This window comes from Panulirus ornatus, chromosome 69 (genome assembly GCF_036320965.1).
Source record: "Panulirus ornatus isolate Po-2019 chromosome 69, ASM3632096v1, whole genome shotgun sequence".
Taxonomy (NCBI): Eukaryota; Metazoa; Arthropoda; class Malacostraca; order Decapoda; family Palinuridae; genus Panulirus; species Panulirus ornatus.
In genome coordinates this window covers 16,016,028-16,043,322 of record NC_092292.1, presented here as the reverse complement: position 1 = coordinate 16,043,322, position 27,295 = coordinate 16,016,028, and the positions used below count along the sequence as shown (strand labels likewise).

The window sequence follows — 27,295 nt, the reverse complement described above, 5'->3', positions numbered from 1 at the left end:
ATAGCGTAGCAGAAGGAAAAATATTTCGTATGTTTACCAAGAAAGTCCTTGTTCATCGTATGGTTACTGAATGTACGAGTTGGCAACCAACACATACAATGGGGTCTTTTTTTTTTTTCCCCAGATAGAAAACCGGAAAAAAATACACTCATGATTCGACCATATTGGCAATGGAGAGAAAAAAAACATGTAATTAATACAGTGTAACTTAAGATCAGTTTCTTCACTTGTCATTCATTCGATTTACAGTGTGCAGTGAAGCAAGTTGTGTACAAGTTTTATGTAAGAAGAGTGAATATTTCCTTTGAAAATAGACGAAAAGATAAATGCATCGCAGTATCTGGAAGACCTGTGCGACTTCCTTGTGTTGGGGTATAACCCTACGAAAGCCGCTAGTTGTGAGTCGCCCTCCACACAAGCAAATATTACTGTGAAATCGGAGCGCTCAAATGCTTTTGCTATATTTGCTGTTGAAATGGCTTGGTCTCATTTTCTGTATGGGAAGTGACATAAGTATGGAAGGTATTAGTTAGTGCTTTGCAAATTACAGCACTTAAATCTCAGGGAATAATCAACATAGGAACAGTGATTGTCAAAGCATTCAAGATGAGGTCACCCAGAATATCTGAAGTGTTTTTATTGACCTTGTTGTTTTCCTGCTTGAGTTTTCCGTTTCTCTACACAGCCAACACCTCGTACTTCAGTTTGATTCAGAGGCCGAAAGCTCTTTTGGAATCACTCTATAACCTATCAGATTCATACAGTAATGCGATGGGGTCAGAAAGGGTTAGCTTTGGTATACCCCATTTTGAAGTGAAGGACAGTGGAGTGACGGAAGGGCTTGGCGCTGAATATACTGTACACAAGAAGCCCTGGACGAGGAACCTCCTGCCACCTGGTGTCAGCCTGGAACAATTTATGACCTTCCTGCAACGCCAACTGCAAGTGAGTTTATTGACAGAAGGGAGTGAAACGATTTACCTAATTATCCTGTTCTTCACACACACACACACACACACACACATTATATATATATATATATATATATATATATATATATATATATATATATATATATATATATATATATATATATATAATGTGTGTGTGTGTGTGTGTGTGTTGAAATATCACCGTGGGTCGACGACCCTGGGGGGGGGATACTCCCATTTTTTATTCCAGGGCGGACGCGATGCCCGTAGACACGGCAGACTTCATTTTTAAGAACTTCATTAACGGTCTGTAGCCCAACTTGTCTTACTCATGTTAAACTGCATGGTTGGATATGACCATCTCCATCATCTTAAAACTCTATGGTACGTGATAACACACATTACAGTATAATGTCGTCTAAGTAGCATTTATTATTTATTTTTTTTGTCGTCCCTTCGAGATAGAAGCAAACGGATTGGGAATATAAATTCACCTTAAGTTATCTCAAACGTTATCAAGGGAACAGTTCCAGGACTAGTGGTAGAGGATAACCGGCTGGACGGGACTGCTCGCACAAAGGAAATGGCACGCCACACGATCACAGCTAACACCAGTTATCGTATAATGTTACGTGGAGAATGTTACCGTGGCTCTCAAAGTATGTTTCATGAAGGCAGACCAAATTGGGGTGAAATTACGTAACTCTTTATGAAATCGTTTTTGGTTTTGTACACAATAAAGCAATGTGAGGTGTACTTTCGGTCCACACCAGTACACAGACCGCATGACGTGCGTACACAGACCGCATGACGTGCGTCCGCATGACGTGCGTACACAGACCGCATGACGTGCGTATACAGACCGCATGACGTGCGTATAGGCACGTACTACATTATACTCGGATGACATGACTCGTTTATTTACGGACATCAACAGCGCGGATGTTTCCGTAGAAAGGTTCCAGGTAAAGATGAAAAAGGGAGTAGGAAATGAATATTCCATATAGGCAATATAGGACTAACCATGATGACCCCAAAATGGCCAACTAATGGAATTAAACGCCTTATGGGACAGAAGAAGGGCTTGTACAATGGAAAACAGGGGGAAACATAGTTTACTGATCAGCTAATGCAAAATTAAGAGAATGAAAATCATTTATTAGGAAAGCTAATAGAAATTACGAAATTAAGATAGTTAATGAAGCAAAAAACAATGCCAAAGAACTTTTTTTTTTTTTTCGAATGTACGGAATTAAGTTCTGGGAGAAAATTGGACCTATCGAATCGCATTCTGGTAGATTAGTTAACAGTGCGATTGAGACGTGTGAAGTTTTAAACAATCACTTCATATCAGTATTTACGAAGAATACAAATTTACAGAGCAAATTTACAGGGACGAAAGCGGGAAGATGTGCGACACAGGAATAAAGAAATTTGATATTTTGAGGCAATTAGAACGATTGAAAATAAACAAGAGTCCTGGGCCAGATGCGAGAGTCTTGAAAGAATGTATGGAGAAAGTAAGCGTACCGTTATTAAATGTGTTTAAGCGGTTGTAGGGTGGACAGACCCAGGACCCAGGACCTTGCCTAGCACGGACCAGTACGGCTCATGTTCTTAAGTTTCACCGCGTATCTGCTTGGCCTACGCCGTTGTCATACTGATGAACCGATGGCCTCTTTCATTTGTGGTATGAGGAACTGATCACTTTGAGAACAATGACCCCAAGGTAACGGTGGAAGATAATCGAAGAAAGGCAACTGACTCTGGGACACAAAGACTTCATTGTGCTTCAGGGAAGCAGCAGAGGCGTAATTGATGCCACGGCTGATTCAAATTGAGGTTGTCAGAGGGGCTCAAGGAGTACGGCTATTGTGCCTAGCATTATGTAAGAGGAGGGATTGCACGTAGGGTTCCCACCGTGCCTCAGTAGATTCTGAGAGAAGTTCCAGTCATCCATTGGTATTACATACTCAATAGATTTGGACGAACACTCAGGAACACTACGCACACCCTACTAGGGGGCATGATTTAGTTAAGACAACAACAACCAAGAAAAATAGCAAAGAATCCACATACTTTATTAAACGTGCACCATACATATTTACAAATATAACTCGTTTCTCTTCTTCATTTTCCGTGTCCAGCCTTATATATTTTTCCCTTTTGCAACCACTCAATTAAAGAAAAGATAAATGGTTTCTTGTAAAAGGGTGGAGGAGAGGCAGATGGATTGCAGGATACACGAGCGGCGTTAACAGAAGAGGAATCGGTTGAAAAGCTTTCGTCGAAAACCTTTCGTTCTTGTATAGGAAGGGTTCATCAATATAAAGATCATTTCACTCGGTTATCAAGTGTAGGATTAAGCGTCCTTTGGTCTCTTGCAGCAGCTTGAGTTCAAGTCAGGCACTGAATCAGTTGATTAGTTTATGTGTGCGAGATGACTGTTTATTCGTAGGGAACATACTGTATACAGCCTGGAACCTGATTTTGTTTTTATTTCTTGACCTTACTTTGAACTCATTATGTAATCAACTTCCAGGGCGAGGAAGGATTGACCGTTACCATAAAACAGCGACTTAAGAAGACGTGCGAACAATACCAAGACGTGATGGCCACGCCCAGCTACGCTACCTACAGGAAGTTGTACCAACATCTGCTGTATGAGCCAAGCCATGAACTCGTCTATTGTCCTGTATGGAAGGTACGAGACCTCACCGTTGTTAGCCTTCTCGTTTTTCTTTATATAGACATTGATGAGATTTTAGTGTGTTGTAGGGGGAAACAGACGTATCCGGAAATCTAGTTTATGTTTGTGACTAGGCGACACATTGGATTAGAAATGTACAGATGTTGAACATATTTGAATATTCATTTCTTAGAGATTCTCTCTCTCTCTCTCTCTCTCTCTCTCTCTCTCTCTCTCTCTCTCTCTCTCTCTCTCTCTCTCTCTCTCTCTCTCTCTCTCTCTCTCTCATGGCTTTTCTTTGTATGTTTCCTGGCGCTACCTCGCTGTCGCAGGGGGTGGCGATGCTGTTTCTTGTGGGGTGGGATGGCGCTGGTAAATGGATAAAGGCGAACAATATATATATATATATATATATATATATATATATATATATATATATATATATATATATATATACGTGTGTGTGTGTGTGTTTGTGTGTGAGTGGCTGGACCTTTTTCATCTGTGTCCTTTCGTTACGTCGCTAACGCAGGATATGGCAATTAAGTATAATGAATAATCGATATATGAAAATAGTTTATATTACTGATAGCTGAAGTTTGTTAATGGAATTAGGATTCTGTCACAAGTTCCGTAAAAGTATCCAGACTGGTATGGGATGGATGTCATGCTTGTAAGAGGTAGTATTTTAAGTGTATGGTTTTGGTGCACAAGAACTCTCCAAACTTATCTTTTCATTCATTTTTGTAGGCAATGTCGACCTCATGGGATGCATACCTACTACAGATGGCCAAGGATAAGCCTTCGAACAAAAACAACCTTGACATCAACACCAAGCACTATGAAATGGCTGGCAATATAAAACGAGCTGTACGTATGGTTTCGGTGCATTACACATGACAGATAGAGGCTGAGTGTGAACGAATGTGGCCTTTGTTGTCTTTTCCTAGCGCTACCTCGCGCGCGTGCGGGGAGAGGAGGGTGGTTTCATGTGTGGCGGGGTGGCGACGAAAATGGATGAAGGGAGCAAGTATGAATATGTACATGTGTATATATGTATATGTCTCTTTATGTGTATGTTGAAATGTGTAGGTATGTATATGTGCATGTGTGGGCGTTTATGTATATGCATGTGTATGTAGGTGGGTTGGGCCATTTTTTCGTCTGTTTCCTTGCGCTACCTCGCTAACGCGGGAGGCAACGACTAGGTAAAGTGAGGAAAAAAAATAATAAAAAAAAAATAAAAATATATATGTATATATATATATATATATATATATATATATATATATATATATATATATGTATGTATGTATGTATATAGATATTCTTTCTTTTTTCTTTCAAACTATTCGCCATTTCCCGCATTAGCGAGGTAGCGTTATATATATATATATATATATATATATATATATATATATATATATATATATATATATATATATATATATATATATATATATACACTATATATATATATATATATAGTGTGTGTGTGTGTGTTGTGAATAATGTTTTTAGATTTCTGATCACAACCTTCAGAGGAATGTAAATGGATAGAATTACTTAGTCATTGGCAGTACACCTCACATATTCTTCATAAGGTATACTTATGTACCTTTAGTTTGATTAGTGACACTTTCTTTGTACAAAAGTTTTATATGTTTGACGATTTTTGATTTAAGGTTGAAAGATTCTGTGTTTCTGTCAATATGGTATAGTTGATGATAGTTATGTTCATTATGTGGACGGTGATGTGTATGCATTGGAATTATCCATTTCCTGTTAATGCATGCAATGTATATATGATACAAAGACAGCAAGGAGGGATTGAAAAATTTTAAAAATTCTTGAATGAAAACTTATTGTCATCCTAAACAAGTTTCAAATTTAAACAGGTGATTTGATGTAATTATTATCAGGATTGAAATGCATTGTTTTTAGGATTTCCATGTAGAATGTCTGAGATGATTGTAGCTCATCACAATTTTTCTCAGACTATTGAAAAAGATCTTTCTTAATTTATAGTAATGTTTTGAACAATTAATGATAATTGGGATTATCTCTTTATAGTCATGTTACGACTTGGAAGAATATCCTTTAAATTTAAACCACTTACAGTTAGATCAAGTAATATTTTCCATGTTCTTCACCCATTATCCCTTGCAATCTCTTCGAAATGTAGAACTTCATGATTTAACACAAGACTAGCCATACCTGCTTGATATGAAATGGTAGCACCTTCTTACAGTTTCCTCCATATGTAATCTTGAAAATATCCTCATAATCTGCTTGAGCTGTATCCTTCACACTGACAACTACACAGACAGCTAACGTCTTACATAACGGGGGAATAGGTAACAGAGTTCTCATTATTTTGTTTCTAAAAGACATAACCATGTTTATGGTCTTCACTTGTAACCGCAAGTAAGCAGCTCATATGAAAATAGCTTGGCTTGAATTATTTTTCCCTCTACTGACCCTACAAAATTAAACTTGAACCTCTTCAGTAATTCTGCTAATATTGTTTTTCCTCTACTTTGTACTTGGTTTGTGAGCTACCTCTGTATGAATATGAATTTTAATCACTTGGTATACTATGCATTTCGTTCAACAGCCTCTTACATTACAGCATACACTTTTGGTCTATGAATATATGATGGATCAGATCCCATTCTTGCACAACTTCTGTAGAATAGTTTGATACCATCTCAGGCCAGCCATCCATTTGTATTGTTCACAGGCCCAAGCTCGCTTTAAGCTCCCACGAAACAATGTAAAAGCAAGGAAAGCCATTCAAGATTCCTTATGCTCTGTGATGATTGTTAGACATCCATTCCAAAGACTTGTATCTGCTTATAGGGACAAGATGATTGCTCGGAACTCCACTGTTAAAGACTACCTCTATCTTCGATCAATCATCAAGCACAGGTACTTTGATAAAGTAAGATGTTTGGAAACAAAAGCTCATAAATTTGTATGTTGAAATTGGCAGAGCAAAACTTACCTGATATACAAAGTTTACAATGTCACTGGATTTGAAGAAAATAGAAAAGAAAAAAACAGTTCTCCCTCTGTTTTCCAATTCATCCTTTGATTTCTTTACATCACTATGTTTGAAGAAAATCACAAAAAACTTCTCTTTCTGTTTTCCAGTTCAGCCTTTCATTACAATTTCAGTAAGAAGACTAAACAAGCAGCCATAACTGCCCTGTTGTTGACAACCTTAGCTTTTTTCACAGTTGTTTTATTTCCTCGTCACCTCTTGTAGATATGCCTTTAAGTACTTAAAATGATTCACATAAGAAAAATTGCAGGCAAACATTCAACATCTGCTTTTGTACAAAATATAGCTGAGACAGACATGGCTAGAGAAAGCTTATGAAAGTAATGCTAACTTCAGCTAATGATGGTATCAGGCAGATTTCCAGCTTACCTGAGCATTTTCCTCCTTCAGCTTATCCATCATAGAAACTCTTTCCATCTAACATTTTTTTTCATCCTCCATGTCTAACTTATTCCTCTGGGTTCTACTTAGTCAGGTTGACAGGCAAACCAACCTGTCTTGCCACTCTGCTAATTTTTACCTTATTATTGTTTACAGTAACTCTAAATTTTCTTTCACACACACTTCCATATTTAGATACCAGTTTCTGCAGTTTCTCACTTGCTTTTGCCACTATTATCATCATAGAATTATACTTAACACAAATAGCATAATACCAATATTTTCATATTCTGTGCATAACAGGTATCACACTGGAGTCAGTGAAGTCACATCATTCCCAACTTTTAAAGAGTTTGTAGACTTTGTTCTAGATGAATGGAGTTCATCAGACCCACGACCTGGAACGTGGCATGAGTGGTCAAGGGACTGGCACCCAGCATATTACCTCTGTGCTCCATGCCACATGAACTATACCCATCTTCTCAGGTAGGGCTTTGTGTCCGAACCAAAAAACCAAATTTCTTATTTTCTATCTATTTTCAGTTTTAAAAATTCACTTGTATTTTTTGTAATAAAAATGATTCATACTGATATTACTGCTAATACCTGTGACAAAATCTTATCTAGTATTTTACCCATATTACAGCATGTTAGAGACAATTAATTTATGCATCATATAAGAGACTTGATTACAACCTTTAAGTTTTTATGCCATTTTGATGATGTCAGTAATGAAATGTTCTTTATTAGATGTAAGGATAGAACAACCAGAGGTCATAACATGAAACTAAGCAAAAAACGTTTGAAAAGATGTTAAGAAGCAGTGAGTGAAGGAATTGTTAATGCTGAAAGCATAAAGGAAGTTTAGAATTGAAAGTTGACAAAGAATGTTCAAGAAATGGTGCCCCAGGGATGTAAAACTTCCTCCCTGTATCATACATATAGGTAATCACACACACACAGGCTTCTGTGGTTTAGTGGTTAGTGTTGCTAATCATGTTTCGAATCATGGGCATGGAAGTTGGCCCATAGTCAAACTAGCATTTCACCTTCCTGTTGGGGCTTTTTGATAGATGGGTACCTGGCTTAGACTGGTGTGTATATGTGTTGGTAATTACCTTTTGGCACCTTATGGATAGAGAGTTTTACACTCATGAGGCCCCATCTCTTATGAGAGTGTGTATACACAGCAGAGTAAAAACAAAATATATATACAAGATATATATACAGGGGATAGGGGATTAAGAATACTTCCCACGTATTCCCTGCGTGTCGTAGAAGGCGACTAAAAGGGGAGGGAGCGGGGGGCTGGAAATCCTCCCCTCTCGTTTTTTTTTTTTTTTTTTTTTTTTTTTTTCCAAAAGAAGGAACAGAGAATTGGGCCAGGTGAGGGTATTCCCTCAAAGGCCCAGTCCTCTGTTCTTAATGCTACCTCGCTAACGCGGGAAATGGCGAATAGTATAAAAGAAAGAAAAGAAAGATATACAAGATAAAGAGATGAGGCAACACAAGTGTAAAATTTTTTCCTGTAACAGATGATAATCACATACACCATATACTGCACACCCATATATCAGCCATCCCTAATGGGTACAATGAAAACTTTGGTTGGTTTTGAGCCGGTTGTCATGTCTGGGACTTAAACATAGCCTGGTGATATACTCCGCTCACAGTGCTGTTGATGTGTGTGTGTGCTACATATGTGTGTTTGAGGAGCAGGAAGGGTTTACAAAATACAGAAACGTGGATTTTTTCATTCTTTGAACGTGGGAATTGTTGATAGGAAAGATACAAATTGCTGAGAGACATTGTTCATATGAAAAAATCACAATCTATATGTCTATCTGTGCTTCTAAATCTCTTATGCCCTTTCCCAAGAACTCTTATCAAGGGTGTGACCATGGCAAAAGAGTTCCTATTTATCCTTCGTCTTTACATGCCTACCTTGCATACAAGAACTGAAATGAAATACTAAAGACGATATTTGAGATAAGTGATTAGATACAGGTGTAAGGAGAGAACTGGGAAAATAGCATTTTAATTTTGGTTAAATGTGTGGACACTTGTCATAACCATAATATTTAGTGAAGATCTAACATGGGTAGTTGTATCTCATTTACAGAAGTGGCTTACTGAATATAGGTAGGTAGATTTATTTTATTTATTTGCAGGTTTGAGCAATACAAGAGTGACATGGAAGAATTTCGCCGGGAGTGTAACTTGGATGATATCATGCTGGAAGGGACACACTACCACCAGCTGGGTAACACATCCTCAGCCCAGGTGGAAGATAAGTTATATAGCCAATTAAGCCAAACTCAGGTGGTCCAACTAGCACAGATGTATTTCATTGATCTGGTAATGTTTGGCTATAATCTTACAAGACATTTCCAACTTGCCCAGCCAGATTGAATATGGGATGTATACTCATTATTGTAACTATGACGACAGTATTTAAATATGCATGAAGCCTATATTCACGTAACAAATCTCTCCAGAAGTATGGCGTTTTTGAGAATCTGGATTGTCGTTCTTCAACATCATTTTAGGCCAGTCATTTAAAACAGTACTTTAGTTTTTATTACAAAAAAATACTTACTTGAATTACCGTACCTGTACAGAATATGCAAGGCTATAGCCTGGATTTTTCTTGATTTTTTTTCAGAAAATGAACTTCTTCAGATATTAATGAAAATCTGGGTATAGATGTTATTTTACATGCTGATTAAGTATTTCAAGTCAAACGACTGCATTTCTCAATACTAATGCCTTTAATTACCCCTTGGATTAATTATAATAAAATTAGTATGCTGATTACTCAACTAATTACACGAATTTTTGCGTTTTGACCATAGATTCCTATTCAGCATACCTAAAAGCATCTATCCTGAAATTCTCAAGAAAATCCATTTTTTGAAAAAAAATATAGCCTTGCATTTGCTCAGTTTTTCAACGTCGTCAGATTTTAATGAAAATCTGGGTATAGATGTTATTTTACATGCTGATTAAGTATTTCAAGTCAAACGACTGCATTTCTCAATACTAATGCCTTTAATTACTCCTTGGATTAATTATAATAAAATTAGTATGCTGATTACTCGACTAATTACATGAATTTTTGGGTATTGACCATAGATTCGTATTCAGCATACCTAAAAGCATCTCTCACTACAGTCTTTTCATTTTGAAACTACTGTACATTGGTAAAAACTCATGGCAAGGATGTAAGAATGGATGTTTGTGCTCACAAAGCAAGTTACTGGAAATTATGAATTCAGCGACATGTTCATGGAATATTTGAGAATGCATCATTTATTTTTCATATTTCTCAGTTGCGAGAAAAGCTTTTCTAAGGTGAAATGAATTTAATGTTTGTAGATCAAATTAGTTAATTTATAGAGTTATTTGATCTTATAACAGTAATGTATACTTAAGATATATGCAATCAAGATGTATTTTCATTTTCTTTGTATTTCATTACATATGTATACAGTGTGAAGACTTCGTACTTTGTCAAATCTCTATATGTTATTGGGTTTTATTTTCAATATTACACATACAGTATGCAGGCATCACTTAATAAGACAGTATTGCTTGTTTTGAGAATCTTTCTCTTTAGCTGAAAATAATGCCTTAGAACCAGTAAACATATCTAATCATGAATCTATAACAAATTTAAACAGGTGAATTAATTTTTTTCAGCAAAACAAACAAAACCCAGGAATTGTTGTGTTCATGTCTGTTGTTTCATTTTATAAAGGAGGAAGCGCTGGGAGGCATCATGTTTCATGTTCAGATTTTAAGATTTTGGGGCCAACCTTGATCATACAGGAATACTTAATAATTCTTCATCATCTTCAAATATTCATATCTGAGGAATAACTTATAACAGAGTGAAAATGTGTAAAAATTTGTGAGTATATGATGTGACTCATTGTCCCACATGAATGCAAAGATGCACACTGCCCCTTCATACCTTGGACAAACTGCTCAGTTTTGCAGGTTATTTTGAATTTACATTTTTATATATTTATGCTAAACTCTCAATGACACAGAAATAATTGCTTTTGAAAATTCTATTCTTAATTCTTTTTAACAATGTATTTGATTCTTATGTATCCAGTATTTACATTTCACCTATAAAGTTTCATCAAATGTCTTAAATTCTGACATATCACTACAGTGATTATCTTATGCTTGCTTTATACATATGTAATTTTGTACATTAAACTTAGAAAATGGAAGAATATAGGATGTCAGATTTTTTACAGAAAGGTAGAGCATTGTACTTTTGAAAAGATGTCCATATAGAAGAATACACAAAAATAAATGTTTTGTTTTACGTAGTTTTATAAAGTTACCACATGTATGTGTATCAAAAACAGTAGAGTTGCACCACCCATGTGTCATTCTGAACATGACCAGTCATTTACTCCTGCATTAAGTTTCCTTTTGATTTGTGTTTTTTTACTTAAAGGTGTATTGCTAATTGAATTTATATGGATTTAAGTCATACAGCACAGGTGCTCATTTCCAGAGAAAACATTCTCTTCTATCATACAACCTCTTAAATTTATGTATGTTGTCTGTATTAACCATGTGCATAGTCAATCTTTCCCTTTCATCCACAACTCTTCTGAAAAAATATTTTTTACATCTTTATCTGCAAGTTTCTTTCTTAATTTCATGTTATGTTTGCTAGTCGTCCTTAAATACAGTAAACAAGCTGATATGTATGATTATTTCTTAATACTTGAAGATTCATACTCTAAAAGGTAAAAGAAGGTGAGAGTAAAACAATGTATGCTGCAATGAAATGTCTTCATGAAAGTATTGCACAGATATATAGTACCAGATTAAGAATGACATATTGTTTCCTTGTAAATGCATATCTTAGGAATACTTAAAAAGTCAGTGATGTAATTACAAAACACTTGTTAAGATAAGATGTAGTAGATAGAAGCAGTAGGTAGGAACATTTAGGCAGGAGCTTTCAGTAAAAATATTGGGTAGAAGTAGTTGAAAGGAGCATTTGATTGAAGTAGTCAGTAGGAACATTAGGTAGGAGCCTCATCGAACGTAGTGCTAGAGTTGACTTCTGCCAGTAGCCTGTTAAGGGTGAGGCATAAAGGCTAAGAAACAGCGATGGAGTTCACTAGTTATGGAGACTCTATTGCTGTGGCCATCCCTTTGAGGTAGCTCCAATTGGAACCGGTGTCAGAGATAAAGATAGATAGATAAACTGTGCAGAGATGAAATCTGCCTTACATCTACCTATTGCTTTTTATAATATCTTTCACCTTTGGTTTTGATATTCTTGACCTCTGGATGCTGCCTTTCTATCATCTTGATGAAGGACATTGCAAGCTCATCTTCAGTCCGAGATTGTAGCAGTATCAAAGACTTGTAACCTGCAGAACAGGAGCTCTTTAAGAGATGAATCAAAGGTCAAGTTGAAAGGGTTGAAAACAGCACAGCAAAACAAACCAAACACAGGAACCATTGTGTCTATGTCTGTTGTTTCATTTTATAAAGCAGGTGCTATTGGGATGCATCATTTTTCATTTGTGCAAGGATATCAAAATTGGAATATATTTTGGGTGTTAAGTGAAAATGTTATACCTTTCCAAACTTAGACTGTATCCTTCCAAACCAAGGCTACTGTATTTGAATGGGTAGGTCTAAGAATGTCCATATTATGGTTGATCTGGCTTTCAGAGGTAAGTAGACTTAGGAGTATATAATGTATCACAAAATGTATGTACTGTATGGTGCAAGCTGCTAGAATTGTTTTGGGTGATTTATATGTAAAAGAGTTGATGGAAAGATAAATGAGGGATTTGAGAAAGATATAACTTTAAGAAGGGAGTGGTCAGTATGTTTAAAATGTTAATTTAATAGAAAATGCATATTGTTTAAAACACTCATCAAGGGAATAATTATGAAATTTTAGTACAGTGAACAATATTATGTATAATGAGGAGTGATGCTAGTTGCTAAAATGCTGCTGATATGATACACATATCTGTGTTGTTATGTGAAGGTTGGAAAATGAGTGCATAAGCCAGTCGTATACTTCAGGAACTAAACTTTCACTGTAAACTTTCAAGGTTACCCATCAAACCAAACAATCAGGTTACATGAGTTTAAATCACAATCCAAACATTTCAGTTTCCTATGAATATTATCAATAAACAAGCCATATGTCCCTAACCTCTCCCAGCATGTACACCTGACTGACCTGGTTGGAAGTTGGGGGCTGTCATCCTTAAGCAAGTGTTCTGGACTTCTGGTGAGTCAACATATGGCACTGCAGCAAGGGGCATCAGAGCTTCACCCAAGAAAGTGCCTCCACAGCTGCCTCTGTGCATCAAGATGAGCTGCAACAATCCACTGCTTTCACTAGTAACAACACCTGATGGGCTGTTCACAAAAATGAAGGTCAACTTGGGCATCCTCTCACTTCCAAGTCAATTGTTAACAGTTTCTAAGATGCCTTGTTGGCAGTGTAAGTGCAGCTTTGAAACCCATGTTGCTGCACCTGCTATAAACTACTGTTTTATGATATATAATGTCAATCAATGTGTATCAAAAAAGGCAAGATATGGGTATTTAATGTGATGCAGATTAACAATGTAAACATGTTGCTGATAAGTCAGCTAATAGTGAAACCAGTTTCATGAGTCACACATGGTAAAATCCTCTTTAACATAGAAAGAACAGGGTCATGTTGAAGATGTGAAGTGTTTTAGAAAGTATGAAACTAAATATACTACTGTGAAGAAGGAAAAAATGAATACCTTACTGTCTTTATGAGCTTGGCCTCTATAGACAGGCTAGCAAACCAAGAAAAACATTTGGGATCTGAAAACTCTGCAGGTTACTTGCTACAATTAAAATTGAAGAGAAACATTACTGATAATGATAATTGATAATTGTTTCAACAATCAATGTTGAAGCAATGGGAATTTGAAGCAGATAGGAAAGATTATACTGTATATTACTGATTGATATTGTTATACTGTAAAATTTAACATGTATTTGCAGTAATTCAGTTGTTGATATGTGGGACTCTGAGACTAGGAGGATGCTAGATTACATATATGTATAATCAAACAGTGGCACATACATGTATGGGAGAGAAACAGTCAGGTGACAAGTTTAAGGAAAAAGCAAAACTCTGCTGTCGGTTTCAAAGGAACAATATTTGAAGGTGGCAGAGCATATGTTCATGCTGATCCAGGAAATGCTATTTCATGTAAAGCACAAAGACCTGACCTGTATCACTGAAATATCACCTTACCATTCATTTTTTTGTATCACACTGATTGATTATTTCATTAGTATGATGTTATATTTAAAAGCATGAGATATAAATCACTGCCATTACTTGTCTATGAGGAAGCAGTTTTCCCCTCCATATGTAACCCTATCAATACAGTATACAACTCACAACTCAAAGGTCTCATAGAATGATGCAGGATATTCCTTTGTTGCCCATGTTCTGCAGACAGCTGCACTAGGGAACATTTCATGTGGAACAACTTGGACTATGACAAAATACTGCGGCTGTGACCTTGAAGAACATCTGCTCTTGACTAAGGCCATGTCTCTTGCCTCAAACACCCGAACAGTCAGTCTTCCAGGTTGGCTGAAGAACATCTGGGTTGGTATATAATAAGGTGTGCAAGTTTCATTTGCAGTATAGCACCAAAGGTAAGTTTTGAAATATGTACAAGTTTAATCATATGTTTAACTATCAATTGAATCATTAAAGTTTCATGAAGAGAGCAGAGAAAAAAAAAAGCATATGTATAGTTTTAATGACTAAATTTAAAGACAATATCATCATCAAGTCATCATTAACCCAGAGATAAGAAATCAAATATGCCCTTTTCTTCACAGTCAGGCAGTGTAAAGTCAATCATTCATGCACAGAATTATTTTAGAGGAGTGTTGAGCATCCAAACTGTACTGCTACATGAAGCTTTGACGCAAAATAAATCTTTACTTGCAGATGCTTTCATACTCTATTCCAAGATATCTGATTTTCAGGTTCTGATACATCTATGTCATTTTATCCTACCTATTTCTGTTTAGTCCTTCATATTACAAATGAATATCTTCATGAATATCAGTACAGTGTGTAAGTAAACTGGAAAAATGAATTTCTAGATAAACATTGGTTTCATTAAAAAGGATAGTGTTTTAAAAGTGATTTGGTGTCTTATCTGTATGAGAGCATTTCACAAAATCAAACAAGTATAAGTAAATTTTATGACATATACCTGCAAGAATTCTGTAATCTGAAAAGCAAGGATCAAATGGAGTACTTCAGTGATTTATGGTCTTACCCTGACAAGAATGTGTGCAGTGGTTGGTAGGTGATGTTGAGTTTGTTCCAGATAGCGGGCCTCATAGTATTGGGTGATGAGTATGACTGTGGGTACACGCTGCTCCTCCAGCTGCTCTAACAGTGAGATATATCCTGCCAACCATCACATCCTTGACATGTACAGTAAATTGATACACCCCATATATAGCATAATAATCTGTACAGTCCTTAAATTAAATCATATCATTCAACATCTTCCTGTTTGTATATTATTGTATATTGTAGTCATTAGGAACCATTAAACAACTATTATTTTCAAAACTACAGTTACATAACAGAGATAATTAACTTAATTTTTCTATATTCTTGAACAGTACTCACTGAGGCAGAGCTTAGGCATGAGTGACTTACCAGGTGTTCTGACAGCCTGAGGGTCAAGGTTTCCATAGTCTGTGAAGAGATGAAAGGTGGACTCTAAGAGGCAGTACACATCGCTGAAATGGTTTGTGGGTTTTTTCTGTGGAAGAACAATACACATTAATTAAAGTAAGTTTCTGACTATTTAGTCAATAGTTTTAACAAATGATATTGATACATAATTATGGTTAGGGGTGGTATTAAAAGCAAGATAAATCTAGAACTGAACATTTTATCATATTTGAATATCAATAGGGAACAATTTACCATGCAACATGGAATGTACCCAATATTTTTCTTCCAAGCACTCCCCTCCCCATCCACATCATGGTTAGACATGCAGCACACCGTCCTGACATGAAATTGTTTGTAAAAATTCAGTCTGGATCATAAGATCTCATGTATAGATACCATTAGTTAAGTATGACCACACTTTTAATGTCTGAAATAATGAGGACACTCATTTTATACAGATCCCACTCAGATTCTGCTCCCCAGTACAGATGTGTTTCTTCTGCCACTGATTAACTGCATTATACTGAAAGAAATTCAAAGTTTTAAAGCAATCAAGACAATTTGTAATTTTTTTCTGGAACTTTCAAGTAAACATTATTACTAACGTATGCACCTTCCATTTTTTGCTTAAGTATGCAATAGTTCAGCAAAGATTTGTCCGTACCACCTCATTTTTTTGGAATGAAAACTGGTCATGTCCAATCAGAGTGTAGACTACTACTCTGTTAGAAAATTTAAATGCCACTGATTATTTATGATTAGCTCAGTTATGTCCTTATAATACCATCATTTTTTGGTTATTACAACAGACAACTCACCTCTGACTTCTCGGCGACAGTGACCATGTAGATTACTAACAGAGCATCCCACAGTCGAAGTAAGAAATGCTGAGAGATGGAAGCGGGAAGGTGCTCCTGAAGAAGGGCTAGAGTTGGATGAAGCACCTGGTCCACCAGGGGCACTATGCTCCCCTCCTCACACACCCTTTGGACTGCATTGCTTAATCTTAGTTTTACCTGATAAGGGGTATTTGGTGAAATATATTCAAAGAGGGACAATGCTTCTGGTAATGTTGACAAGAAGAGAGGTACAAAGATTTTGAATAATTGTGCTAAAAATCTATTTACTCCATTAAGGCAGAGACATGAATGATATATACTATTTCTATAGCTCTTTTTTTTATATCAAGGCTGTGTAAGTTTATGTAGTATATTTCAGACTGATATGTTCATTGGTAGAAAACAGATGCTGCAATTGTTGGTACTACACCATGTCTATGTTTTTCTCAATGACTTGGTCAAGGAGAGTCTCCAGGTTATGTGTCACACTGGATATAAGTGTCTCAACAGTGGTCTTCACTTGTGATGCAGCCCCACTGTTGCTGCACCTACGGACCTTCTCTAGCACCTTGTCGAGCCATAGTTCATCTGTAAGTTGTTTTACTTCTTCTACAGCTCGTGACATGCTTGCCAGATGTATACAAAACTGTAAAAAGAACCTCAGATGATGACAGTATTGTCTCCAAGATATGCTCACAAAAAATAATTCATATAGGCTTATTGAATAAAGTCTTTCTTATCATATTTCACAGTCAAAGAAGATATTCAATATTACCATAACATCAAAACAAATGCTCTTAAAGTCGAGTGGCGTAGGAGGTGAAGAGGATGAGACATCAGTTAGTCTCTGGCAGTAGGTGGTTGCAAGAGAACAGAGAGTTTCCAAAACCAACACTAGCAGAACACCACACGTCTCTGCCTCTGGCCATGCCAGCTCCTCCCACCACTTTTGCACCTGCATGACAATAACTCCCTTAGGACTTCTCAAAGGAAATTTTTATATTTCTTTTTGGGCTCTTTTGCACCAGCATGGCAAACACTCCTTCAAAATCTCACCATGGTAAGTTTTGTTTTTCATAAAATTGGGAATGTGTATAAAATTATATCATCACCCTTGCGGCAAAGACCTAATCATAACTATGGTGTGTCATGTTACTGAACACCTTTTGTGTTGACCATGTGGTTATTTACAATAAATATACAGGATTAATTGTGATACTGATGATTTAAATTGCATACAATGACTTGATAGTGAAATTTGTGGACAGTAACTTAAAGGGCTTACTGAAGAAGCATGTCCACATGATAGCTAAGAGGGAAAACATGCTTCTTTGTGTTTGTTTTTAGTCAAACCAAATTATGCCAGTAAGTTAAGTATGTGGTCCTAACTTTTGTTGAAAAAGTATACCCATCTTCAAGATAACTTCAAGATTTTCATAAAGTATGCATAACCACAATAGGTACCCTGAATCCTAAAATATATTTCCTGAAATGTACTCATAGAGATTCTCTGCATTGAAGCCTTATATTGTCAAACTGGAGGAATATCAATATGTAGGAAGTACTAATGTGTAGATGGGTGATATGTTCACCTTCACAAAGGCCCGAAGAAGCTCCTGAAGAGAAGGACTTTGACTGCCGGCTGGTACGTCAGAATGTAACGTATCCTGTAGTAGAGCCTCCTGGATGAGGAGATGTGTACTGTGTTGAGTGTGTGTCAGCCAGGTTGCCACACTCCCCATGAAGTACCCAAGATAACTATGCACTCTGGTTGGACCACATGTACCCTGTCCTCCCAGATGTTCACCAAAACTGCAAAATAATGACAAAAATGGCTCAGTATCATGCAAGCAATCCTTGCTAAAGTTTAGAATTTTTGCCAAACTGACTCATTAATTCTCCACTCCACTTCACCTATATCAGTCTAATAATCACTGTTGTGGCTCACATCTCCATCTTTTCTCATTTTCTTTTGTGCTCACTTTAACCTTTGAATGAACAGAAATATTTTTCCTGTTGACTTTGTCTCCACCCTTTCCACCAAGTAACATTATTATTTCAAGCTACACTTTGATGCATTGTGCCTCACTTACCTGATATATAGATCAACATAGAGTACATCAATGTACAGCTTTACTGTTTTACATGAAACTGTGGAAACTGGGTAATTACTTTGGACAGATTTTGGATTTTGTAGCCTGATAATCATGGCTGATATCCAGCAAATAGATCCACATTTGCACATGGCATAAGTATCACAGTAGTCTGTAGTTAATATTTTATAGTGGACTGCTTTCTATTCAACAAGTGAAGTAACAGGAAAGCTGAGTTTTTGTAATTAAGAAGAGCTTTTAGCTGTCATCTCACCTGTGGATGTGTCCAAGGTTCTTGTACAGTGACCAGAGCGGGGATCCCATAGAGAAATCTTCCACAACAGACAACTTCAGTTGCTCCTCTGAAATAGCATATTATCACAATAATATAGCAGTTATCTTGGTCCTCTATTTGTAATGTATAAAATTTGAGCATTCAAGATGGAACCTTCTCATTGAAATCACTGAACATGTACTCCTCATTCATACTGTACTAATTATAAAGACATACAAGACATTACTACATTTCATGACCCATGGTTCCACCAAGTAGACATGGCCAACTTCCTGAGTCTGTGAGGGCCCCCTGTAAGAAGGGGATCTTGGGGCAGGGATGTCTCATCTACATTCAGTATGCCTTTACCACTTACTTCTCTTTGAACTTTTCATATGCTCCCTTTAGGTTTATATCCTTATTAGTGTAATACATTTAAGAAGACAACAGATGCTATGTACTGTTTTCGGTGCTTTGCATATGGCTATGACATTATGTTTTTAGTCTTTATTCTCTGACACAGCTTAATGAAATCTGACAGGTTATGTTTAGAATGATGTGGTGTTTTGATCCTCCTTTCTGGAAGTCTCGCTAAAACTGATAGAAATATTGAGTCTGAGGCCAGTGATGGAGAAGTGCAATCATCTACATGTTTAATGATGGAATTTTTTGTCGAACTCTTTTGAATAGAAAGCTCATCAGTGCTTCTTGGATAGATTTGTTGTTTAGAATCGCCTGGTATCATATCGTGTTACACCAACGGCTTACCCTCACCTATTCTTCTATAAAACAGAGCTTTCAAATGAGGAGCACTAAGGAACCTTGATTACTGAAGGAAGCTGGTGTGAGGAGTGACCTGACGCTGTCGGCCAGGCGGCTGCTGACCTCCTGGTAGCTGATGGCCGTGTGTGACACTCTCATCTCCCTGGGGGAGGTCACAACATCGTCAGGATCACAACACAACTTTTAAGTACCTCACTAACAACCCATCCTCTGAAGGTGCGTCACCTGTGTTTAAGTACTATATGTATTCTTTGTATTCAAATGAAAGAAGTATATTAAAGCAGAAAGATTTAAACTTGATTGTATGTGCAAATATACAAATGAAGTATATTACTCGGAAACAGAGGGAAAAATTCTAATTAACTTTTTGAATACATCATCATAGAATTTGGAGTCTTGCTCGAGGAGAGTGAGGACCATGGAAGCGACTTCAACTGTCACATGGAGTTGCTCCTCTTTCGTCTTCTGATTCTGGGACGCCTGTAAGACACCCGTCCACCTGTAATGTATACTTTACTTACTCTTCTCATAAACGAGGGTGTGAGAGTGAAATGTAGCACAAAGGAAGAAGTGACGTATGAAAATAATGGATGTAGTTCTGGGATAATATGAAGCATGATGGAGTATTTGAAAAAAATGAGGAATGTAAATGGGATGGGAAATTACATTAGGGGAATGTGAATGAGTGGAGTGTTTGCATGGATAAGAGAACAGTATGGAAGGAGAGAGTTAGATGTATTGTGTTGGCCATCATGTACCTTCTCTCTCTGGTCCATTCATCAAAGGTAAACAAATTTAAAAAACTATGATGTACAGCGGTTAAGTCTCCGTTTTCTCAACTTTCATGGGTAACCTCTTCCCTGAAGAGTAATCCTATTATAAACAAATTAGCATGACAACGTGAGGTTCTGCTTAGACGGGAGCGAAAACTACATGTATTGAGGGTACAGAATTCTGTCACAGCACTGATAACATTTAATGAGAAAATAATGTAGCATGGAAGATTTTTATCTTGCTGGGTTTCAGTTACTTTTATACTAGCTAGAGATCTCAAATAACTTACCTGTCTGTCCGTGGTACATCTCGTCATCACCTCACCTTTAAACATTTGAGGCTTAGTTGTTATGCATCTATTACCATATGAATACTTTTGGATCCTCATAACAGCTGCATATATATGCCAAGACTACATTGATTTGGAAGGTTGTTGGCAGTGGTAGACGTACCAGTCCTGCGCGTGACGTTGGAGCGCAGCAACCACGTCTTCGTGTACTACGGGTTGGCCCACTTGATCCAGCAGTTGCCGGGTCGCCCGATGGCTCTGCAGATTCTGCAGGGTCCTGTGGACATCTGGGCTCGTGTTAGAGAGTCTTTTTACATCTGTTGCAAGACGCTGATATTGCCATGCAAATTGAAGTTGGCCTCAAGACAGTTTACCTGATCGCTAGAGTATTTCATATATGAATTCAAGTATTAATGTGTGATTTTTTAAAACTATTATTTCTCAAGGCAGTAATAGCACGAGCAGTAGCGATGCGCGCGTACCTTAGTGTGTACGTCAGCTGCCGACTTGACTGACTCCCGGCACTGCTTGGGAAGGCGCTATGGAGGGATTTGAGCCGCTTGATTTGTGAGTAAATATATAAGGTGAGGGAGTGGAGGAGCTCGTGGACGTCGTCTTCCTGGTAAGCGTCCAGGGCCAGGGCAGACTGGACGTGCTGGAGCTGGGTAAAGGCCCAAGCAGCGTCCACGGAGGCCAGGCGGCTGCCCACTAACCACCAGGTCAGCTGCTGAACTGCTTCACTCACGTGCAGCTCAACACCCAGTTGGCTCAGCTCTGCCGTGGCTTTTTGAGATAACTGCCCACTCCAGAGCCTACATCTGTCATCTCCCTGAAAGGAAAGAAGAAACACCAAGACGGTGTTGGGAAGATAAGAACGTTGCAAGTAATCGCAAAGGCCTGTGATATTAGCTTCTGATTGATATAGTTGAGTGGTGTTAATCTCGTCTTTATGGTCGATTTGATTTATCGGATAAATTTAGTGCTAGAGGAGCCGTAAAAAGAGGAGTGGACTCACCCCTTGAGCGGTGGTAGCGAGGTACTGATGGACGCTGTTGGTGAGAGCGTTCTGGTACGCCCTGCGATGCCCATCTGGAGGCCAAGAGCGGAAGACATGGGCGGCTACCAAGGTGCCATGCTCTTCGCTTCTCCTCTCCAGGTGGATGCTGCCTACTCCTCCTCCTCCTCCCTGCTGGGCAAGTTCGTAAACTTTACATTTTTATATCAAACTGTTTACGGAGTATGAAGCCTCAGCCTGCTCTGTGTCCTTTGAACCTCTCTGAAAAATCAGTTGGCTAAGCTCGTTCCACCGTATATCTACAACTACTATATCCTGATGCCGTTTATGTTCAGCCATTTATCATGGGACTATATGAGGAGGGACATAATTTAGTAACACCAATGATCATAATCAGCAAAAAAAGTCAGCAAAAAAGTCAGCAACAGCAGTACTGTGTAATCGAATAACATACAGCTTTCATGTCGAATATGTATATGTGTGTGTGTGTGTGTGTGTGTGTGTGTGTGTGTAATTATTATTATTATTATACTTAATCGCTGCTTCCCGCGTCAGCGAGGTAGCGCCAGGAAAAAAGACGAAGAATGGCCCATACACGCACATATACATACATATACATATCAACATAGACATACACAGACATATATACACATGTACATATTTACACTTGCTCGCCTTCATCCATTCACGGCGCCACCCCGCCCCACAGGAAACAGCATCGCCACCCCCTGCGTCAGCGAGGTAGCGCCAGGAAACAGACGAAAAAGGGCCACATCCCCTCGCATCCGTTTTCCAGCTGTCATGTGCCATGCACCGAAACCACATCTCCCTATCCACATCCAGGTCGCACAGAGCTTTCCATGATTTTTCTTCCTCTTTTCAGTAAATTCTGTTGTGGGGGGAAAGCATATGTCTGTAGGATGTGTTTACATACCTTCCAGTTCTTTGTTGTAGGAGCCCCTATGTCTCGACCCAGACCAACTTCCCGGAGATGTTCAGAATTATCCTTCTTTTGCTCACCCTTTGCGCTACCTGGGGTCACCAGATGCATATTTTTCCAGGATTTTTTCAGAGCCAGTGTACAAGTCTTGAACATATCGTTCCGTTTATGACGTGGGATTTGAATTTATGAAGCACACGAGTTTGTCACCTAATTACAAAGGTAGATGATCCCAGTTCTTGTTGATATCGTTGCTATATCATTGATTACAATCCCCAGTATTGATGCCTTAACCGGTTAGTAAAGTGATCATAGGCTGTTGTAAACAGTGCATGAAGGTTAATGTGTTGACATTACGACGTGTCGCAACTGGAACAGCGTATTACGTCAGTTTAATTGAAACAGATATCATATGATTTAATAAGGGATAACTTTATCTACATACATAGGGGGGAGGGGGGTTTAAGCATCATGGTACATATAAAGATAAGAAAAGTGTGGACAACAAATTCAAATACCCCAAACAAAAATTCGTAAGCAGTGTATAGGTAGAATAACCCAATGTTACCTTATTGAGACCACATTCGGCATATGGAAGCATACATAAGGCCAAAGTTCTCAACGTCTGTGGGCAAAACTGTGCGGGAGTAGATCATGCAAGGCCAAAAACGGTGTTTTGTAACTCACTGATTACAAACCGCCTGCTTGCTTGCCGTATTAAGGACAGACCGAACTTACATCGTCACCATAGAAACACACACTGGCATGTGAAGTATGTATTGTCACTACTTAAAGGCATTGGACGCGGATGTTGTCACAGCAGGCCAAAATAAGGATAAATATTTGGTCTTTTAAGGCCACTCCAATCGTCACTGATCGCTTGTCAGGCACATTAATCGCTCGATAATCATAACATGGTAGAATTAATCGTGTGTCGCAAGTATGTCAAGGCACTTTAATCCCTCGGTATCAGACTATGGGGCACATTAACTATTGGTCGTTACTCCTAAGGGCACACCAGTCGCTGGTTGTCACTTATTGTGGATGAAATTAAGGTATACGTGGCGTGTGTGCAGCCACACACGGAGCACCGCTCGGGCGTTTTATCAGGTTGGGCAGCCAGCGTCCACTGAGAGGCCAGGGCCAACCCTGTGATGGTTACTGTGGCGGATGGCGTTAATAACGCTCACGTCCGACCGGAACATTTTTTTTTCTTCTCCAGGAGGATAATCAGGAAGCCTTTTTTTTTTCTTTCACAGGAAGAGTAGGAACGTTTTGTGATTAGAAATGTATAGGAGTCACCTCGCAATAGGATGAATAGGATCTTTAAATTTTAAACTGCGAAAATAATAAGGCCCAACGGTGAAGCCTACTTTGTTTTGTATTACAGTCACTTAAATTTTTAGGTCTTGTTAGGACATACTCATATTTCATAAATCGTATTAGTATACTAGATCTTGTCTGGAAAAGAATCGTATCCTATTTTATTATCTGTATGTCTTTTTCAGTTTATTCTACAGGAAGGATCGGGTGACCTCTTGGACCTCTGTAGGTAAAGTCAGGTCAGGATACTTGACCTGTGGGTAGAGAGTCAGGTCAAGTAGGCGATATAATAGTGTCCAAAGAATGTGAAAGTATTGCGTCCGAGCGACTACTAGGGACTCAGTGAGCCAATCATTTCGCGTGTTTACCTCACTATTCCATAGCCTCGTAGCGCGTCCAGAAATGCGAAAGTACCGCAGAAGCTAATATGGAGAGGCAATAGATGGGTTTACGAAGACATATGTTGGACGGTAATTGTGAGGAGGGGTAGTAGCTGCCAAAAGTCGCCAGATCACGTCCCTTCCGTTGACAGACTTGATTTATGTCGTTTCCTGAATCAGATGAAGAGTGAAGACGAGGTTCATAGGGTCTCTGTATCTCGAGGGATTCTAATGGTCGTATGCTTGACGTACAAGCGTTCCGAAGGACACTTATGTATATCACAGGAGAGATTATATATGGCGGCAGCCGTTGTTAATGTTTCGCCACCTGTTGAGAGGGTGCGGCTGGGAGAAACTCGTTTGGGGCGTTTGCGACACTACAAACTTCACCACGAATATATATATATATATATATATATATATATATATATATATGCGTACTTTATTTCTAAGAAACGCAAATACGCGAGCTATAAAAGACCACACTGGAAACTGATGAACTTCAAAGATTTATTTTAGACAAACGATGATAGGTACGAGTCACCACCACGATCCCTTTATACCCACAGGACATATATTACTGCAACATAGATTCTAAAGCACCTCTCATTAATCGTCTATCGCAGAGACAAAAGTGCTTTTTATACAGCTGCTGAAATCACAATATGTGTGTGCGTTTGTGTTTTAGATTTGTGTGCTCCACTTATTGTGATACACTTTACGACCCATAGTAAAGTGTGGACAGCATTATAAGACTTAATTTGGTCTTTGACACGACCCTTAAGGCTTAAGTCAAAGGCCAATCTGTTATAGCCAAGGGTTTGCACCGTCGTGTTCAAGGATCCTATTGTCGTGCTTAAGGGTCGTACCGTCGTGCTGTAAGTCCTACCCTCGCCCTTAATGACTGCACAATTTTATCATATTAAAGAGCCGTACCATTGTGCTTGTCTCTCCCCATCGTCGTGCTCTAGGACCAATCTTGTCGTTTTCTAGCTGTCGTATACCGCCTTGTTCAAGGACCTCCGTCGTTGTGACGAATGGTCTTGCTGTGGTGTTCATGGTTCGTGCCGTCGTGCTCAAGGGGTTTGATCTTTCTTTTCGTGTGTGTGTGTGTGTGTGTGTGTGTGTGTGTGTGTGTGTGTGGGAGGGGGAGTCAGAGGTTCGTCATAAACCTTAGGGATGGACAGGAGAAGACACGTCCATCACTCCTGATGCACGGTAGATGGTTCCCTTAAGTGTCGTTGGCGGAAGTGCGTTTCGTTCACGCTAGGGGGGATGTGAAACCTTAGGGCTAGCACGGAAGGGAAGTGGAGAGGGGCAGGTGAACCTTGAAACGGCGTTGGGGTCAGTGGTTCTCGGTGGCCCTGAAATATTTTGGGGGCAGCGTTGTCTTAAGAGCCTGTGATGTGCGGAGGGCCTGAAACATATAAATCATTGGTGCCTGTGTGGCCTGAAACACCAAGGCCAGGTCATCGGTCAAGAAACATTAGAGGCGATGATGCTAGAGGATGACCTGAAAAAGAAAAGAACCCAGCTCAGGGCCCTAAAGTATCTGGGCCAGAGGCACTTAGTGCGCCCTGAAGTATCGAGACAAATGTTGCTCAGGATCCCAGAACACAATTGCTCAGGCTGGGGCACTAGCACGTCTGTGACGGAAGGCAAATGGTACTTCCGCAGGGCGAGCTATTGCCTCTCTTTAAGACTCTGTGCAGAGATGACCTCTGGATCACAACCTTGATGTAAATAAAACCTGAGAGCTACCAGGGTTCCCAGGTGCGCGGGAGGTGTAAATATAGACCGCCATTCCATCAGATCATCTGAGGAATCGAACTGAAAACATTTCTCTTGAGAATCATTTCCCTTTTCTTTTAGAAACCACTATAGTCTCGACATTTCATTGCTCATCGCTACCGCATTTCCCTTTTCTTTTAGAAACCACTATAGTCTCGACATATCAGTGCTCATCACTACCTCATTTCCTTTTGCTGAAGGTGTACAACACATTTTCATTCATTTACGAAATCCCATTGATTAGGATTAATTGTGAAAGGTCCGGTGGCTTGTTTTATGCAAGACACTGGGAAGCGAGAGGATGCGCCCATCTCCCGTCTTATTTCTGCGAATCCCATGCGTACGGTTGTCTGCGGTGGAGAGGCTTGACTTGCAGGTTTCATAACGACGTTGACGTAAAAGTTTGTTAATGCTAATGGCGAGTGGGTGGTGTCGGTTGCTTGCGGTATCGGGTGAGTAGAATGAGGAGGGAGCCAATCGGTCGAGTCTGTACGAGAGTTGAGCAATGTCCGTGTGATGGGGGAGGTTGTCAACAGAGAAGAGTTACTGCAGACGATCGAGGTCTTCCTGTCTGTGACCGACAGCTGTGCCTCACATGTGTCAAGTGACCTGTCGTCTCCCAACACCTCCCATCACTACAAGTTATGTTTTCAAGGGATCTGAACGGGATATTTTAAGACTGGATCCTTTATGCATTTGTTTGTGTATTTGGACGTTCATCCTCTTAAAGTTACTTGTGGTAACTAAATTCTCTAGGCGTCTGCGAAGACGAGGTTGGAGGCCCCAGAGACTCTTAGTTTCGGGTCTATATACAGAATGTAAGAGATCATAGAGACATGTGTCTCGTCTCTCGTTAGAGATCTCTCATCTGTTGGTCTTCCTCTAGTGTCTCTCAATCTTGCGTGTATGGGTCATCTGTGAGTGATGAAACTGATCCTGTATTTGCGCAAAGTGTGAG

The 27,295-nt window shown here is 38.8% G+C and overlaps 2 protein-coding genes across 7 annotated transcripts; one reads left to right on the top strand and one right to left on the bottom strand.

The window, feature by feature from the left end:
* Positions 1 to 314: 314 nt before the first annotated feature.
* Positions 315 to 9,963, top strand: LOC139747598 (carbohydrate sulfotransferase 11-like). Its single transcript, XM_071660067.1, has 6 exons — positions 315 to 945; positions 3,475 to 3,636; positions 4,372 to 4,491; positions 6,365 to 6,552; positions 7,373 to 7,555; positions 9,241 to 9,963. Exons 1-6 carry the CDS (start codon positions 607 to 609, stop codon positions 9,479 to 9,481), a joined length of 1,233 nt encoding a protein of 410 aa, XP_071516168.1. The 5' UTR covers positions 315 to 606; the 3' UTR covers positions 9,482 to 9,963.
* A 194-nt stretch (positions 9,964 to 10,157) lies between these two features.
* Positions 10,158 to 23,978, bottom strand: LOC139747595 (protein unc-13 homolog 4B-like). Of its 6 annotated transcripts, none has more exons than XM_071660060.1 (17): positions 23,862 to 23,960; positions 22,838 to 23,053; positions 21,904 to 22,077; positions 21,371 to 21,717; positions 21,052 to 21,165; positions 20,190 to 20,324; positions 19,864 to 19,967; positions 19,043 to 19,130; positions 18,268 to 18,487; positions 17,451 to 17,630; positions 17,106 to 17,321; positions 16,655 to 16,852; positions 15,816 to 15,921; positions 15,424 to 15,557; positions 14,523 to 14,731; positions 13,311 to 13,492; positions 10,160 to 12,480 (listed from the first exon to the last, which is right to left on the bottom strand). In XM_071660060.1, the coding sequence occupies exons 2-17, from the start codon at positions 22,997 to 22,999 to the stop codon at positions 12,344 to 12,346; spliced, it is 2,706 nt and encodes a 901-aa protein (XP_071516161.1). In that variant the 5' UTR covers positions 23,000 to 23,053; positions 23,862 to 23,960; the 3' UTR covers positions 10,160 to 12,343. The 6 variants fall into 6 exon arrangements, with proteins under 6 accessions (XP_071516164.1, XP_071516161.1, XP_071516159.1 ...); XM_071660058.1 differs by having other exon boundaries at positions 10,161 to 12,480; positions 22,838 to 23,159; positions 23,848 to 23,978; XM_071660059.1 differs by having other exon boundaries at positions 10,161 to 12,480; positions 22,838 to 23,159; positions 23,862 to 23,957.
* Between the last annotated feature and the right edge of the window lie 3,317 nt (positions 23,979 to 27,295).

Coding starts and splice junctions, on each gene's coding strand:
- LOC139747598 (XM_071660067.1), top strand. CDS start 607: ATGAGGTCACCCAGAATATCTGAAGTGTTTTTATTGACCTTGTTGTTT. Junction 946..3,474: donor TCCTGCAACGCCAACTGCAA/GTGAGTTTATTG, acceptor ATCAACTTCCAG/GGCGAGGAAGGATTGACCGT. Junction 6,553..7,372: donor CGATCAATCATCAAGCACAG/GTACTTTGATAA, acceptor TGTGCATAACAG/GTATCACACTGGAGTCAGTG.
- LOC139747595 (XM_071660058.1), bottom strand. CDS start 22,999: ATGTTCAAGACTTGTACACTGGCTCTGAAAAAATCCTGGAAAAATATG. Junction 14,732..15,423: donor CTGCACACATTCTTGTCAGG/GTAAGACCATAA, acceptor ATACCAACCCAG/ATGTTCTTCAGCCAACCTGG. Junction 12,481..13,310: donor AGCCCCCAACTTCCAACCAG/GTCAGTCAGGTG, acceptor CCTGTTCTGCAG/GTTACAAGTCTTTGATACTG.